This window comes from Lepidochelys kempii, chromosome 22 (genome assembly GCF_965140265.1).
Source record: "Lepidochelys kempii isolate rLepKem1 chromosome 22, rLepKem1.hap2, whole genome shotgun sequence".
In the NCBI taxonomy this organism is placed as follows: Eukaryota; Metazoa; Chordata; order Testudines; family Cheloniidae; genus Lepidochelys; species Lepidochelys kempii.
The window spans coordinates 1,113,824-1,132,427 of NC_133277.1; the positions used below are offsets into that span (position 1 = coordinate 1,113,824).

Here is an 18,604-nt window from a genome sequence, read left to right on the forward strand (position 1 = left end):
CTTCCTTAGAAGTTTTTAAGGTCAGGCTTGACAAAGCTCTGGCTGGGATGATTTAATTGGGGATGGGTCCTGCTTTTGAGCAGGGGGTTGGACTAGATGACCTCCTGAGGTCCCTTCCAACCCTGATATTCTATGATTCTATGATAGAATCTAAATCTGCCTGTGGATTTTAGAGCACTTCAAAATACTACTTTTAAATCAAAAATTTTGGTCTCAGGGCAACATTTCCAAAAGATGCCCTGGCAGAATATAGACAGAGAGCAAGGACTTGCACAACATGCATTTTCTCAAAGCTGACAGGTTGGGCTCAGATTCACAGTGCATGGGTGTAGCTCAGCTTCAGCGGCCACAGCATTTGACCTTCAGCTATGCAGTTACTGTGACAGCCAGTGGCCTGCAAAACCCCTGCCCTGCAAGACAGCCTTAGTCCTGTTGCTCGTGAGCATTTTGCTGGTTTTGGAGCATCAGTTCAGCTCAAGACAAGCTGGAGTTCCGGACTTACCTATCGATGCATTTTGAAATATTGCTTCCCCAAAGGAGTAATGGATGTCATGCACCGGCTGAGATAAATCCTGAGCAGAAGATTTCCGTTTGGGAGGCACTCAAGTGACAGTCTGAGCTCCAGTTATGCACAAAAAATGTTATAAGAATCAAGGTGGAATCCACAATAGTACTTAGGTGCCTAAACCCCAGACTTAGGTGCCTAAGACTCAGTTTTGGCTTCACTGTGATCCACAGAACTTCTGCTGAATCCTCTCGGCACCTCACTCATTTGGTGCCTAGTTTTTCAGAATAAGAGTCCCCTAGGTGCCTATAGTTCTGCCTCTGGGCATGCACGCTGCGTCCCTCGAGATGTCTAGCTGCCTGCCTCCCACCTAAGCCCCAGAGCAATTCACCAACCAGAGGGAAGAGGCACTGGGATGCCTAAGTCTGGGGAGCCTGATCCAGTAGGTACACTCAGAGGGTGCCTACCAGATCAGATCACATTCCAAATCCAGCCAGAGCAGGTGCTGTTTGGATCCTGACCTCTCCAGCGCCGTGCCTGTCCTGGGAGCGTGAGTATGCGAGTGTGAGTGTGACACCCCTTTTCTTTTGAGCTTAGCTATCAGAATAATAAACGTGCTGCTTTCTGCGAAACTCTGGTGGGTCATAAGTCCTCCCTAAGCTCACTAGCTGGCCCAATTTTGGGTAACATTAACCCTTGTTCAGATTCCTTCTTCTCCTCCAAGAGAGGGGGGAATTGAACCTGGGTCTCTCACATCCCATGTGAGTGCTCTAACAACTGGGTTAAAAGTTATAAGGTGAGAGTCAACTCGGTCTCTGCCACAGTTTGTCCAATACTTGGGGCTGCCTTGCCCCCTGCGGCTGCAGGCCCATAGTTTCGGACCACCCTCCAGACGGCTGCAACGTGGTGTCTGGGATCTGGCCATCCGGGCTCCGGATCCGGGGGATCCAGATCATACCAGATATCCCCGTCCCAATCATCATATGGTCCCACACCCCCCTGGGCTTTCACCCCAACAGCAGCGACCAGGGCTGAGTAAGCCCCCTGGGCCCTGTTCTCCTGGGCGGACCTCTCCAGGACCTGGCTCAGAGCGGCATTCTCTATTTCCACCTGCTCCCGCTCCTCCTCTGCTGTGGCTGCCTGTACTGCAGCCACAGAGAGGGAAGAAGCCTGGTCGCTAGCAGTCAAAGCCTGCGCCTTCCACCTATCCCATTCCTTCTCCAGCTCATTGCATCGGTCCTTGAGTGAATACATTTCAGTGGTGAGCTGACTCTTTGCTGCCTGCTGTTGCCAGCCTGCTTGCCCCAGCAGCCAGGTGGCTGCACGATCCAGCCCCCCTTATGGGGACCATATATGACCATATATAAGTACATACTTATCCAACATGAGCTCTAGTTCAAGAATTGTACTCCCAGGTGGAACCGCCCCTGGCATCCAGGGGTCTGCCCCTTTCTTTTGGGCCACTCCCCAAGGGGGGGTGTCTTCTCGCTCGGGCTGCTTCACACTCACATACTCATGCTCCCAGGACAGGCACGGCACTGGAGATGTCAGGATTCTTCAAGGTAAGTGTCCCACAGTGCAGCAATGGATGGTGTGATGAAGGTAAGTCTTCCCAAGGCACGATGGAATGCAACGCAGCGGACCACCGGCCAGGCGGTCCAGGCGAAGGGCCTTCATGGGAGGTACAAGCTTATGAGTGTGCTCTTGAGCACATGTCCACTTCCCCTTTTAAGGACCTGCTCCTCATGGCCTGCGACTAGAGATAAGTTGGCCGCATCTGATTGGTCACACTCCACCTCAGGCAGTGTCCATGCATTGGGTGTGTGATCACTGCCTAATTTGAGTCCCAGACACCTTATCTACCTTGGAGCTTTTCTGAAGCAGCCCATTCATCCCACAAAAAGAAAAGGAGGACTTGTGGCACCTTAGAGACTAACCAATTTATTTGAGCATAAGCTTTCGTGAGCTACAGCTCACTTCATCCCACAAGCATTCCAGGAGGGAGCGGGAAGGGGAAAGCCACTTCACAAGTATTCAAAGAGGGAGAGGAGACAAAATGGGGTGGAGGGAGTGTAACAGACCTTTTGAGCATAGAGGTTATACATAGCATATTCATACAGAGCATACAGATCACTGCTACTCCTACAACATTACCCACCTTCAGAAGAGTGCTCTAACCACTGAGCTATGGGATATTCTGATATGGGACTCCCTCAGTCTCTCCTGTCGAAGCTGTTCCATTGTGGATAAATAATGAAAGAGTGACTAGAGCAGGGGGATAGGACCTGGGGTCTCCCACCTTCCAGATGTAGGCCCTAACCACTGGACTATAGGGTCAGTCCCATTCATTCTCTTTCTTTCCCAGTAACGGTTCCACTTAAATAAGGGCTTACAATCTGAGCATAAGACGAGCGACAACAGATGGATACAGACTAATGAGGGAGTACAAGGGAACAGCATTAGTCAGCATGATGGGCAATGATCTCAGAGCAGCTGCAGCCTAAGTGTTGTCGAGTTTTTGTTGGCCTCATGGCAAAGGAGAGTTTTGAGGAGGTTTTGAAGGAGGAAGATAAGGTAACTGTGGGTATTTATGGGGAGTGCCTCTCAGGCGCGTGGGGCAGTAGTGGGAAAGCACAGAAGTGTTTGTTTTACAAGGTAACAAGTGAGCAATGGAGGCTGGAGGTTGCACTGTGGGCTGATCAAAGGGGAGCATTGACAGCTTGATAGTAAACGAGAGATGATAGGTGGGTGGGGATAGCCCAGAAAGGGCCTTGAAAGTAAAGAGAAGCTGCTCATGTTTGATGCAAAGGAGACAGAAGGGGGAGCCAGTGGAGGGATTCAAAGATAGGGTTAACATTGTCAAAGCAACAGGATAGGAAAATGATTTTTGCAGCAGCATTCTTGATGGAGGTGAGTGGGAAAAGATTTCACTCACAGATTCCAAGGCCAGAAGGGATCATTGTGATTATCTAGTCTGACCTCCTGGATAACACAGGCCAGGGAAGTTGCCCAAAATAATTCCCGGAGCATAGTTTTAGAAAAAGATCCAATCTTGATTTAAAAATGGTCAGTGATAGAAAATCCAGCATGACACTAAGTTGTTCCAATGGTTAATTACTTTCACTGTTAAGGAGTACTTGTGAAAAAGAAAAGTACTCCTTTTCTTTTTGCGAATACAGACTAACACGGCTGTTCCTCTGAAACCTTTCACTGTTAAGTTAATTACTTTCACTGTTAAATGGCTGGTCTTGGGGGCTGGTAATCAGGGCAGTTGCCCTGGGCACCAACTTGCAGAGACAGCAAATCAGCACCTGGGTTGTGGGGTACCACATAACTCAGCTGGTCTGGTCTGCTGGTTTGTTTGTTTTTTGCTCCTACCAGTCTGCTCAGGGGAAAGAACCAAAAACGTTTGCCACCCTTGGTGACAAAACATCTAAGGCCATCCCTGTGTTGCCAGCACAGAGTGCCCGAGGGAAGCAACAGCTGGGTTTGTTGCCCGGTGTGCGTCGCACCAATGACCACAACGGGGTGGAGAAGCAGAGAGATTTATTTGGAGCTCCAAATAGGGTGCAGGGAGACTGAGCTGTCTCAAATCCTGCGGCAGTGCAGCAGATCCCAGTATACATTTTATACCTTTGCCTATTTCACTACACAAGCTTATGCAACCAATTACCTGTTGCCCCATACAATACCGTAGCCAATCAGCTAAAGCAGCCAGTTGTGTTTTTCCTCAGTAGCATTGCCCGAGCCTTGCCTTATTTGGTCCTATTTGTTACTGATTTTTGCTAAACATTTCTGCCTTATCTATCTGTTTCCCAGGCCGAAACCGGCCTTGGCTGGCGAGCCGTGTGCAAACCTATCTGTTTGTGTGCTAGCTTCCTCAGAGTTATGCAGGATCACAGACAGTTCAAGGAGCAAAGGGGCCTTGGTTTATCCGGGCCTAGAGCAGGAGGGCTTCCTCGACACTCATGGTCTTCCACCCTCCCGACTTACCTAGTGTAGTACCCAGTGTCCCCAACACCGGATTACATTTGTCAAGGCCAGAGAGAAAGATGTTGCAGAAACTGAGATTCAAGATGTTGAGAACCTGGATGAAAGTTTTAGTTGTGTGAATGGATAGGAAAGTCCATACTTTAGCGATGTTTTCTAGAGAGGATCAGCAAGATTTAGATATAACCTGAATGTGAGGTCCAAGTGGAAGGTGACACACAGATTACAGGGCTGAGTGAAGACAGGACGGTGGTGTTATTCACAGTGATTGAGAAAGGAGGTAGCAGGGAGGGGTTGGAGGGTAGATTAAGAGTTCTGTTTTAGCCATGTTTAGCTTGACCGGGTGTGTAGACATCCATAAGGAGATATCACAGAGATTCTAACTTGGATAGAAGGAGACAGGTGTGGAGTAGAGAGGTAGATCTGTGAGTTGTCAGCATAGAGGTGATAGTTGAATTTGTATTTGTGGATTACCCAGAGATAAGGTGTAGAGGGAGAAGAGAAGGTGACCAAGGACAGAGCCATTTGCAACTTCCTCAAAAAGTTGGAGGGCAGATGAGGAGGAATCTCCAAAGGACACACGGAAGGAGCAATTATAGAAGTAGGAGGAGAACCGGGAGAGAACAGTCATGGAAGACAGTGCAGGACAAAATTTCAAGAAAAAGAGTATGTTCAACTGTGTCGCAGATGGCTGTCAAGGAGGATGAGGATGGAGAGCTGATTCTGGGCTTTGACTAGAAAGAAGTCATTAGAGACTTTGGTGTCACAGTTCAGAGTTACTGCATCTGTATTTCCCTCTATGGTCCCTCGAGGGCACCTGCTCTAGGTTCCTGGTTCCACGGCTGTCGCCTCTCTTGGGCAGAGACTCATTTCTCTCTTGTTCCTGCCCAAGAGTTTTCCAGGCTGCACGGTTATCTGCCTACACTGTGATATTCCCAGCAAGCCAGACTGCCTAAATAGCCTACGAACAGTGTAATGGCCCACAGTTATAAATTACCACACAGCTCTTTCTAAGCAAGCACATTTATTGTTAAGGTGAAAGGATACAGAGAAAATGTTATGAAAACAATGAAAGTTTCTAAATGCATGGTAACAGCTTACCAGAAATCACCCATCATTCTTATGGGGCCTTAATAGGCCAAATCCTTCCAACCCTTCTGCAGGGATTGGAGTCCCCTCTTCGACAAATGGTCCGGTCCATTTGCTGGATCAGAAAGAAGGCCCAGAACCAGTTTAAACTCAGGCTATTTATCCAAAAGTCCTTTCTTTGTCTGTTCATCTCTGCAGAGTCCAGTTTGTAAATGTGACCCTCTCCAGGATGAGGTACCTCTGGGGGAGAGGGTGGGTTTACAAACTGACTGATTTGCCTTAAGCACCACCCACAGTTGGTAGTTCCTGGAGGAGGTCTGGTAGTTCTCCCCCATGGAGTAGAACACAATCATACATAAATAAGGCTAGGATTTAGTCACAGGTATTTTTAGTAAAAGTCATGGACACATCATGGGCAATAAAAATTCACGGCCTGTGGCCTGCCCACGACCTAGACAAATTGGAGGATTGGGCCAAAAGAAATCTGATGAGGTTCAACAAGGATAAGTGCAGGGTCCTGCACTTAGGACGGAAGAACCCAATGCACCGCTACAGACTAAGGACCGAATGGCTAGGCAGCAGTTCTGCGGAAAAGGACCTAGGGGTTACAGTGGACGAGAAGCTGGATATGAGTCAACAGTGTGCCCTTGTTGCCAAGAAGGCCAGTGGCATTTTGGGATTTATAAGTAGGGGCATTGCCAGCAGATCAAGGGATGTGATCGTTCCCCTCTATTCGACATTGGTGATGCCTCATCTGGAGTACTGTGTCCAGTTTTGGGCCCCGCACTACAAGAAGGATGTGGATAAATTGTAGAGAGTCCAGCGAAGGGCAACAAAAATGATTAGGGGTCTGGAACACATGACTTCTGAGGAGAGGCTGAGGGAACTGGCATTGTTTAGTCTGCAGAAGAGAAGAATGAGGGGGGATTTGATAGCTGTTTTCATCTACCTAAGAGGTGGTTCCAAAGAGGATGGTTCTAGACTATTCTCAGTGGTGGAAGATGACAGGACAAGGAGTAATGGTCTCAAGTTGCAGTGGGGGAGGTTTAGGATGGATATTAGGAAAAACTTTTTCACTAGGAGGGTGGTGAAACACTGGAATGCGTTACCTAGGGAGGTGGTAGAATCTCCTTCCTTAGAAGTTTTTAAGGTCAGGCTTGACAAAGCCCTGGCTGGGATGATTTAATTGGGGATTGGTCCTGCTTTGAGCAGGGGGTTGGACTAGATGACCTCCTGAGGTCCCGTCCAACCCTGATATTCTATGATTCTATGATTCTAAAGAGTCAGTCACATAGCTAACTCTGTGTGGTCGAGGTCCAGCACTGCATTGGGCCTCATTGCATGGAGTGAGCAATCTCAGGCAAAGTGACTCAGCTGGCCACAGATGGAACACTGCTTTTCCCCACCTATCCTGGGGCTTCTTGGAAGTGGCTTCCCTCCCCTCTGGGGGTGGGTCTTGATTTGGTTCTGAACCCATTCCATCCATATTAGGTTTTCTATAAAATCCCGGCCGACTATCCACATAAAAGACTGCCTATTTCCTATCTATAGTTACAAGACTAGGGCTTTTGTCTATTAATCATGATAGCTGGTAGAGTTTACAGTTCATGCGTCCCTCATGTTTCCCCTTTCTGTTTTCTGATTTTCCACATAATTCTGGCCGTTGATGCCTAGAACATTCTCTGAAGTTTTGGAATTGATTGGATGCAGCATTTAAAAATGATCACATTACAGACAGACACAGAAATGCTATTGAGCTGAGTGTAAAGCTTTTGCAAGCTTGGCCAATTATTATTCTTAGTATTAGTAGTAAATATTGATATTGATACAGAACCTAAAGGTTTGTGCTAGGTGCTGTACAAACATACAATAAATGACAAATCCCTGCCCCAAAGAGCTTACAGTCCAAAAGATAAGATACAGTGATTGTTGAGTTTCAGAGTAGCAGCCATGTTAGTCTGTATTCGCAAAAAGAAAAGGAATACTTATGGCACCTTAGAGACTAACAAATCTATTTGAGCATAAGGTTTCATGAGCTACGGCTCACTTGATGAAGTGAGCGGTAGCTCACAAAAGCTCATGCTCAAATAAATTTGTTAGTCTCTAAGGTGCCACAAGTCCTCCTGTTCTTTTAGTGATTGTTGAGACAAACTGGCAGAGGTGGGATGGGGGCAACAAGGTAGTATATACAGTGGGATGTGTGCTCTCAGCTGGTCAGCAGCAGTGATCACAGCTCTCCACTGCCCAGCCATTATCTGGTTGCTGTTTACAGTAGGTGTTATGGAAGAGATGAATTTTGAGGAGAGGCTTGAAGGGGGACAAAGTAGTGGCTTTATGGAATTTGTCTGGGAACTTTTCCCATTTGTAAGGGAAACCTAGGACACAGCACATGCATGCTTGCAGGAAAGTGGATAGGGGGTAATCGAGGCTGGCATCACTGCTAGCGAAGGCAGGGGTTGATCTTGCAATGTCATGACCTTTTTTGTGTTTATAGTTCTGTCTTTAATTGTGGTTTCAGCCAGTTTTAATGAAGTAAGGCTCACTGCTCTGTAATCCCAGGTTTGCCTCTAGTGCATTTTTTAATATCCTGGCACCACATTTGCTACTCTCCCATGCTCAAACAGACTTCTGTTTTTAATGAAAGAGTGCACATTTTGCTATCAGCCCAGTGCCTTCAGTCTTAAGTTCCTGCAGACCATTTGGCTGTAGGAACCTGCCCTGGGGACTCTTTAGTGTACCAGTTTGATTCATCACCTCTTCTTCTGAAAACTCCGTCTCCAAGTCAGGTATTTCACCATCATCCTCTGACGAAGACTGATTCAAAAATCATTCAGCTTGTCAGCAATTTGATTATGTGCTTTAGTTGCTCCCTCTAACTCCCTTATAGTTCAAAAGAGTCACTAGTTCTCTCACAGGCTTTCTGCTTCTGACATACTTAAATAATTTTAATTTGCCTTGTTAATTTCCACATTATATTTTGTCTGCTATATTTTTAGGTCAAAATGTTCAAATTCAGGTGTTTTAAGTTCTATCCCCTAAATCCATATTTAGGCATCTAAATAAGTGGCCTTGTTACCAAAGGTGCAGAGCTCTCTTAATTCTAGTGACTCCCATGGGACTGCTGGGTGCTGAGCACTTCTGAAAGTTTGACAGTTTTGGTTTATGTTTCTTATGATTGTCTTCTCTTGGGCTGCATTTCCATATTCTGAAGGATACCCTGGTCTGCTTGCATACCATACTTATATGTTCACAAATATTGCTGATAATTGCTTACACAGTATTATCTAAAGTTAAAAATGCAGTTAATACCCTTTATAGTACTATATGCAGAAGCTCTCCAGCTGTTGTTCTGAAAGCATGGTATTTACATAGTATCAGCAATGATCTGTTAGTGCTGAATCCAGCTATTGGTCATTCAAATACAATTCAGTGACTGGCATTCATATTATCTTATCAGGTAATTGAAGAAATTGAGGAGATGATGCAGAATTCCCCAGATCCTGAAGAAGAAGAAGAGATCTTGGAGGAGGAGGATGGAGGAGAAACTTCCTCTCAGGCTGATTCAATCCTGTTGCAGGAGATGCAGATTTTGACACAAACCTTTAACAACAATTGGTCCTATGAAGGTGAGGACATGTGGGAAGGGCAGAGGGAGACTTCAGTTTGGGGCTTAAGAAAGTTGACATTGTTCATGTTTTCTCTAGGATACTATTCAGTTCTCTCAGTTGGTGTTGTTATAATACAAGGTATTTTAAGTCTTATTTGAATAAATGTTTCTTTCATCCATATTGCATGGACCTCTCTCTATAATTCTATTGTCTAGTGTGCTAGATAGATCTGCTAGGATGGAGTTTGGTTACTGGGATACCAGGAGGAAGCACGAGCAGGAGAGCACAAGAGGGGAGGGCTCCTGCCTCATACTGAGAAAGCAGGATGATCATCGAGTTATCTAAAGTGCCTATACACAAATGCAAGAAGCCTGGGAAACAAGCAGGGAGAACTGGAAGTCCTGGCACAGTCAAGGAACTATGATGTGATTGGAATAACAGAGACTTGGTGGGATAACTCACATGACTGGAGTACTGTTATGGATGGGTATAAACTGTTCAGGAAGGACAGGCAGGGCAGAAAAGGTGGGGGAGTTGCACTGTATGTAAGGGAGCAGTATGACTGCTTAGAGCTCCAGTATGAAACTGCAGAAAAACCTGAGAGTCTCTGGATTAAATTTAGAAGTGTGAGCAACAAGGGTGATGTTGTGGTGGGAGTCTGCTATAGACCATCAGACCAGGGGGATGAGGTGGACGAGGCTTTCTTCAGGCAACTAACAGAAGTTACTAGATCACAGGCTCTGGTTCTCGTGGGGGACTTCAATCACCCTGATATCTGCTGGGAAAGCAATACAGCGGTGCACAAACAATCCAGGAAGTTTTTGGAAACTGTAGGGGACAATTTCCTGGTGCAAGTGCTGGAAGAACTGACTAGGGGCGGAGCTCTTCTTGACCTGATGCTCACAAACAGGGAAGAATTAGTAGGGGGAAGCAAAAGTGGATGGGAACATGGGGAGCAGTGACCATGAGATGGTCAAGTTCAGGATCCTGACAAAAGGAAGAAAGGAGAGCAGCAGAATACGGACCTTGGACTTCAGAAAAGCAGACTTTGATTCCCTCAGGGAACTGATGGGCAGGATCCCCTGGGAGAATAACATGAGGGGGAAAGGAGTCTAGGAGAGCTGGCTGTATTTTAAAGAATCCTTATTGAGGTTGCAGGAACAAATCATCTTGATGTGTAGAAAGAATAGTAAATATGGCAGGTGACCAGCTTGGCTTCACAGTGAAATCCTTGCTGATCTTAAACACAAAAAAGAAGCTTACAAGAAGTGGAAGATTGGACAAATGACCAGGGAGGAGAGTAAAAATATTGCTCGGGGATGCAGGAGTGAAATCAGGAAGGCCATATCACAATTGGAGTTGCAGCTAGCAAGGGATGTTAAGAGTAACAAGAGGAATTTCTACAGGTATGTTAGCAACAAGAAGGTGGTCAGGGAAAGTGTGGACCCCGTACTGAATGGGGAAGGCAACCTAATGCCAGAGGATGTGGAAAAAGCTAATGTACTCAATGCTTTTTTTGCCTCTGTCTTCACAAACAAGGTCAGCTCCCAGACTACTGCACTGGGCAGCACAGTATGGGGAGGAGGTGACCAGCCCTCTGTGGAAAAAGAAGTGGTTCAGGACTATTTAGAAATGGATGAGCACAAGTCCATGGGGCCGGATGCACTGCATCTGAGGGTGCTAAAGGAGTTGCCAGATGTGACTGCAGAGCCATTGGCCATTATCTTTGAAAACTCATGGCCATCGGGGGGGATCTCAGATGACTGGAAAAAGGCTGATGTAGTGTAATTATTTAAAGATAATACTCTTTAAAAAAGGGAAGGAGGAGGATCCGGGGAACTACAGGCCAGTCAGCCTCACCTCAGTCCCTGGAAAAATCATGGAGCAGGTCCTCAAGGAATCAATTTTGAAACAATTAGAGGAGAGGAAAGTGATCAGGAACAGTCAACATGGATTCACCAAGGGCAGGTCATGTCTGACCAACTTGATTGCCTTCTATGATGAGATAACTGGCTCTGTGGATATGGGGAAAGCGGTGGACATGATATATCTTGACTTTAGCAAAGCTTTTGATATGGTCTCCCACAGTATTCTTGTCAGCAAGTTAAAGAAGTATGGGCTGGATGAATGGACTATAAGGTGGATAGAAAGCAAGGTATATCATTGGGCTCAAACGGTAGCGATCAATGGCTCCATGTCTAGTTGGCAGCGGTATCAAGTGGAGTGCCTCAAGGGTTGGTCCTGGGGCCAGTTTTGTTCAATATCTTCATTAATGATCTGGAGGATGGCGTCGACTGCACCCTCAGCAAGTTTGCAGATGACACTAAACTGGGAGGAGTGGTAGATATGCTGGAGGGTAGAGATAGGATACAGAGGGACCTAGACAAATTAAAGAATTGGGCCAAAAGAAATCTGTCATAAATATAAAGGGAAGGGTAAATCCCTTTAAAATCCCTCCTGGCCAGAGGAAAAATCCTCTCACCTGTAAAGAATTAAGAAGCTAAAGGTAACCTTGCTGACACCTGACCAAAATGACCAATGAGGAGACAAGAGACTTTCAAAACCTGGGAGGAGGGAGAAAAACAAAGGGTCTGTGTCTGTCTGTGTGAAGCTTTTGCTGGGGACAGAACAGGAATGGAGTCTTAGAACTTAGTAAGTAATCTAGCTAGGTATGTGTTAGATTATGATTTCTTTAAATGGCTGAGAAAATAGCTGTCCTGAATAGAATGAATATTCCTGTCTGTGTCTTTTTTGTAACTTAAGGTTTTGCCTAGGGGATTCTCTATGTTTGAATCTAATTACCCTGTAAGGTATCTACCATCCTGATTTTACAGAGGTGATTTCTTTTTACTTCTATTAAAAGTCTTCTTGTAAGAAAACTGAATGCTTTTTCATTGTTCTAAGATCCAAGGGTTTGGGTCTGTGGTCACCTCTGCAAATTGGTGAGGATTTTTACCAAACCTTCCCCAGGAAGTGGGGTGCAAGGGTTGGGAGGATTCTGGGGGGAAAGACGTGTCCAAACTCCATTTTTTCAGGAACTCCGATAAAGTTTGGTGGTGGCAGTGGAAATCCAAGGGCAAAGGGTAAAATAATTTGTACCTTGGGGAAGTTTTAACCTAAGCTGGTAAAAGTAAGCTTAGGAGGTTTTCATACAGGTCCCCACATCTGTACCCTAGAGTTCAGAGTGGGGAAGGAACCTTGACAAAATCTGATGAGGTTCAACAAGGACAAGTGTAGAGTCCTTAGGCCGGAAGAATCCTATGCACTGCTACAGACTAGGGACCAAGTGGCTAGGCAGCAGTTCTGCAGGAAAGGACCTGGGGATTACAGTGGACGAGAAGCTGGATATGAGTCAACAGTGTGCCCTTGTTGCCAAGAAGGCTAACGGCATTTTGGGCTGTATAAGTAGGAGCATTAGCAGCAGATCGAGGGACGTGATCATTCCCCTCTATTCGGCATTGGTGAGGCCTCATCTGGAGTATTGTGTCCAGTTTTGGGCCCCACACTACAAGAAGGATGTGGAAAAATTGGAAAGAGTCCAGCGGAGGGCAACAAAAATGATTAGGGGTCTGGAGCACATGACTTATGAGGAGAGGCTGAGGGAACTGGGATTATTTAGTCTGCGTAAAAGAAGAATGAGGGGGGATTTGATAGCAACCTTCAACTACCTGAAGCGGGGTTCCAAAGTGGCTGGAGCTAGACTGTTCTCAGTGGTAGAAGAGGACAGGACAAGGAGTAATGGTCTCAAGTTGCAGTGGGGGAGGTTTAGGTTGGATATTAGGAAAAACTTTTTCACTAGGAGGGTGGTGAAACACTGGAATGGGTTACCTAGGGAGGTGGTGGAATCTCCTTCCTTAGATAGTTTTAAGGCCCGGCTTGACAAAGGCCAGGCTGGGATGATTTAGGTGGGGATTGGTCCTGCTTTGAGCAGGGGGTTGGACTAGATGACTGCCTGAGGTCCCTTCCCTTCCGATATTCTATGATTCTTCAAGAGGTGATAGATCACTATAGTAAAAAGGAAATAAAAGAGCATCAACAAAAGTCCTCTCTGAACTCTCATAAAAAAAGAAGTTGCTTTTTGGGGCCTCATTTTACTCGTCTCTAAGAAGAGATAAGAACCGACTCATAGGGGACCTGTAAGACTTCATTGATGACTGTAAGCCACTTTGCGGTCCTGTAATACAAAAAATAATCAAATAAACTAACAAAATGAATGCTCAGTGTAGTAGGTAATCTAGAAAAACTGCCTATGTTGTCTAAATATTAGTTAAAATGTTCCAGAGGTGAAACACCAGTGTTATTAGGGGTGTACAGTCACTCAGCAACTAATTAACATTCCAAATGGTGACAATTGAAAACACATATTAAAGCCATGATTCCTCATTCAGTGTCACAAAATGCAGTGCCATACATCTCGGAATAAAGAATCTAAGTCAAACTTACAGGATGTGAACTGTATCCTGGAAACCCATGAATCTTAGAAGGACTCTACTGAATGATGCTGAGTAACAAGCTAACATGAACTTCCAGTGGAAAGGTGGGTTAAGAGGGCCAATGTTGAGTGTAAGGAGGTGGTAACACGTTTTTATTGATAGCTGTATCAACAGAGAGAGAGAAAGAGTTTGGTTGGAAAGTGAAGCTCCTTCAAGATGTTTTATAAAACTTTTCCCCTGAAAAGACATTGATATAGTATGATGAATTTCTTTATGGCTGATGTCATATTTTGTCTCAGTATTTGATATCATTTCATTTTGAAATGATAACAAATCATAAAATCCACACAAATGTTAGAAAGCCTGGAAGTCAGAGTCAGGGTGTTATTTTTATTAAAAAATTAGACAATAAAGCATTGTTCATAGGACAGGAGCAGCCAGAGCCATTTTGCTGGCCAGGGCAGAAAATGGGTTTAGTGTCCCCTACAGCCCCGAGTGGCTGAGCAAAAACAACAACAACAACAAAACCCTACAGCCAGCCAATCAGCGGAGTTTAACAAAAAAAAAAAGAAGAAAGAGAAGGTGGCTAGCCAACTAGCAAAGTAAAAACAGCTGGCCAATCAGAGGGCAGGAAGAAAAAACAGCTGAGTGGCACCACACGGAAAAAGACACTCAGGCCACCCCCTGCACAGCCACCTGTACAACCAGTCCTGTCATAGGACAACCAAAAACTAGCAGACTGGTCTGTCAACTGACAACATGCATCTTTATTGCGTTATTGACTCCAAAAACTCAGAAATTAGCTAACCAAAGTAAAACTGGTCAGAAACTGGGTTTTTTCATCTCTGTAAAATTTCAACTTTTCACTGCAAACCTGAAAACGTTTGGCTGAAGACCAAAAAGTTTTGGCCCAAAACTGCCGAAGACTGAAAAATATTTGGTTTTTGGCCAAATATTTGTAGTTTGGGGGTTTTCAGCTCTCTCAAGAAAAATCACAAAAGTTTTAGGAAAGGAAACACTTTTCGCAAAAAAATTTCATCTTATCAGAAACCTAATTTTCCACTGAACAAAGTTTCAGTGGAAAACGTTTAACCAGCCATACTAACTAAACCACCTCATTCTCGTTAATTGACAGATTATGGAATACTATCGCATTAAAAGCACAATACAGTTGTCTTTACATCATCATAACAAAATACTTCTGCCATTTTACCAGAAAAAAATCTGCTTTTACATTTCTCCATCAAAAATCACCAAAATCGGGAAAATCCCCTCCAAGTAGAGATGCTTTCTCATGTAAACATGTCATCATACTCTGAGCTTTACCACAAAGAAGTAGGTACTATCTGAGATATGTCCTATCAAGGCAGGACTGGCCTTACCATGAGGCAAACTGAGGCGCCTGCCTCAGGTGCCAGACTATGGAGGGCGCCACTAGGACCCAGCGTGTAGAAAATGGTGTCTGCTGCTGGTGCATCTGGATTCTCCCTGCTCTGGATGCACAGAGATGGGGGAGTGCTGGGCTGGAGGAAGGAGGGCGCAAGAGACAGAACAGGCAGGCAGGAGAACAGGGGAGCAGGAATAACAGAAAGCAGCAGGAGCTGCAGGGAGAGAGAGGGGGAGGAGCCTCTTATGTCCCTCGCTAGCACCCCCAGGAGCCTGGACTGATTAACCCCAGCTTCTCAGGGAGCTCCCTGTGTCCTGCTGCTTCCCTGAACCCACTTGAGGAGAACAGGCAGTCAACTGCAGTAGTAGGAGCCAGTTAGGCCCTAAGACGCTGATACCTTCCCTCACTCAGGCCCTGTTACCAGCCTGCTTATTTGTCCCCTTCAATTGAGTGTTGAGAGCCACTTTAGCTGGCACAGAACAGCAGTCATGAGTGAAAGAAGAGAACGCCCCCCTGGGGCAGCATTCAGAAAAAGAAAGAAAGCAAAGGAAGCTTTTCTATCTAAGAAGGAAGGAGCTCTCCTGAGATACATAGGCACAAAAAGAAAAGGAGTACTTGTGGCACCTTAGAGACTAACAAATTTATTTGAGCATAAGCTTTCGTGAGCTACAGCTCACTTCATCCAATGCATTCAGTGGAAACTTCAGCATAAGCTTTTGTGAGCTACAGCTGACTTCATCGGACGCATTCAGAGGAAAATACTGTATTTTCCACTGAATGCATCCGATGAAGTGAGCTGTAGCTCACGAAAGCTTATGCTCAAATAAATTGGTTAGTCTCTAAGGTGCCACAAGTCCTCCTTTTCTTTTTGTGAATACAGACTAACACAGCTGCTACTCTGAAACCAACAAGTAGGATACTGATGCAGGAGTCAGATTCAAACCCCTTGTTCTAAAGCAAGAAACTGAACCTAGATCTCCCTTTCACTAGTAAAGGACTCTAACCACTAGGACCCTAACCACATATTCTATAGGTATAGTGCCTCAATCATAGAATCATAGAATATCATGGTTGGAAGGGACTTCAGGAGGTCATCTAGTCCAACCCCCTGCTCAAAGCAGGACCGATCCCCAACTAAATCATCCCAGCCAGGGCTTTGTCAAGCCTGACCTTAGATATTTTTAAGGAAGGAGATTCCACCACATCCCTAGGTAACACATTCCAGTGTTTCACCACCCTCCTAATGAAAAAGTTTTTCTTAATATTCAACCTAAACCTCCCTCACTGTAACTTGAGACCATTACTCCTTGTTCTGTCATCAGCTACCACTGAGAGCAAGTCTAGATCCATCCTCTTTGGAACCCCCTTTCAGGTAGTTGAAAGCAGCTATCAGATCCCCCTCATTCTTCTCTTCTGCAGACTAAACAATCCCAGTTCCCTCAGCCTCTCCTCGTAAGTCATGTGTTCCAGTCCCCTAATAATTTTTGTTGCCCTCTGCTGGACTCTTTCCAATTTTTCCACATCTTTCTTGTAGTGTGGGCCCAAAACTGGACACAGTACTCCAGATGAGCCCTCACCAATGTCGAATAGAGGGGAACGATCACATCCCTCGATCTGCTAGCAATGCCCCTACATATACATTTCAAAATGCCATTGGCTTTTTTGGCAACAAGGGCACACTGTTGACTCATATCCAGATTTTCGTCCACTGTAACTCGTAGGTCCTTTTCTGCAGAACTGCTGCCAATCCATTCGGTCCCTAGTCTGTAGCGGTGCATGTGATTCTTCCGTCCTAAGTGCAAGACTCTGCACTTGTCCTTGTTGAACCTCATCAGATTTCTTTTGGCCCAATCCTCTAATTTGTCTAGGGCCCTCTGTATCCTATCCGTACCCTCCAGCATATCTACCTCTCCTCCCAGTTTAGTGTCATCTGCAAACTTGCTTAGGGTGCAATCCACACCATCCTCCAGATCATTTATGAAGATATTGAACAAGACCGGTCCGAGGACCGACCCTTGGGGCACTCCACTTGATACCAGCTGCAAACTAGACATGGAGCCATAGATCACTACCCATTGAGCCCGACAATCTAGCCAGCTTTCTATCCACCTTATAGTCCATTCATCCAGCCCATACTTCTTTAACTTGCTGGCAAGAATACTGTGGGAGACCGTGTCAAAAGCTTTGCTAAAGTCAAGGAACAACATGTCCACCGCTTTCCCCTCATCCACAGAGCCAGTTATCTCGTCATAGAAGGCAATTAGATTAGTCAGGCATGACCTTCCCTTGGTGAATCCATGCTGACTGTTCCTATCACTTTCCTCTCCTCTAAGTGCTTCAGAATTGATTCCTTGAGGACCTGCTCCATGATTTTTCCAGGGACTGAGGTGAGGCTGACTGGCCTGTAGTTCCCAGGATCCTCCTTCTTCCCTTTTTTAAAGATGGGCACTACATTAGCCAATCTTTCCTGCTGGAGCTGTTTCACTTTGTGTAAATAATTGAACATTTAATAGACCAGGGAAATGAACCTGTTCTCCCACATCTCCCATGAGTGCCCTAACCACCAGAATATCGAGTTAATCTTTCACTTTCTTTCTCTCTCCCAATGAATATGTAATTATTGCTTCAACAGGAGAGACTGAGAGAAACTCAGCCCAGCATATACAATTATAAGCGGGGGTTGGTCCTGCTATTGTGGGGAACTTTCCTGGCTAATGCACTACCCTGGTGGAATCAGCTAGCAAAAGGATCTGAGTCCTCGCTCCAGCTCCCTTTCCCTAGAGGCCTGTCTGACCTCAAGGACTCCCATTCCACTCTCCTGTGTGGCAGAGTCCTCGTAATCCCAACAAGGTTGGGCCCAGGATTCCTGGGGGGTCTTAACCCTCAGTCTTGTCATGGCTACTTAGGACAGGGGCTAGGGTGTCCCTACTCCGTGTTCTCTCTCTGCACCAGATGCTTCTCTGACCCACTGATCATTGTGTATAGTTCAGACCAAATACAATTTATTAAATAACAGTTGTAAAAAAGAAGGAAAAAATGGGAACGGTTAAAGGAAAAAAGTAACCCTGCTGTGTGGGCCTGGGGACACCACAAACAGCTGTCTCTGGGATGTAAGAAAAATTCAGGCTGCTCCTCACACGTCCCAGATTTCCCTCACACGCCTTGGCTGTGCTGTGGTGATACCAGGAGTAGGACACCTGCTCTAGTAATGTCCCCATGCCCTAAGCCTAGAGTCTAGGGGGCAGGACCCTTCTCCCCAGTATCAGCCCCCCTGTCTGGGTCATGTCCCTCCTCCGAGTCGGACTTTCAAGGCCCTCTTGTCTGGCGACGTCTCCCTGCACTGGGCCCTCTGCCCACGGTCCCCCCTTGCTCTCCCTAACTGCTCACCACATTCTGCTGTAGTGTTACTTGAGGCATGGCCAGTGTCACTATCCTGGCTTACTGTTGAAGTGGCTGGTCTGCATTGCTCCGTTGCTCCAGCTTCTGCTCCCCCTCCTCTGGCTCAGTGCTGCTGCTCTGCTTCCAGCCCAGCTCTGGCCCCCTTGGCTCCAGCTCAGCTCTGCATCCCCTGTCTCCATGCTGCTGCTGCTGC

The 18,604-nt window shown here is 45.9% G+C and overlaps 1 protein-coding gene and 1 non-coding gene across 6 annotated transcripts in view; both read left to right on the plus strand.

Annotated features, from left to right (window-relative positions):
- The window catches only part of FEZ1 (fasciculation and elongation protein zeta 1), a 164,855-nt gene that overhangs the window by 92,962 nt on the left and 53,289 nt on the right, over window positions 1–18,604 (plus strand). For all 5 annotated transcript variants that reach the window (XM_073320722.1, XM_073320719.1, XM_073320721.1 and 2 more), the window contains one exon: window positions 9,042–9,210. In XM_073320722.1, the coding sequence (XP_073176823.1) occupies window positions 9,042–9,210 (169 nt within the window). The remainder of the gene's footprint in view (window positions 1–9,041; window positions 9,211–18,604) is intronic.
- Window positions 15,720–15,825, plus strand: LOC140901785 (small nucleolar RNA SNORD90). Its single transcript, XR_012155977.1, has one exon. It is a non-coding gene; the product is annotated as a small nucleolar RNA SNORD90 (small nucleolar RNA).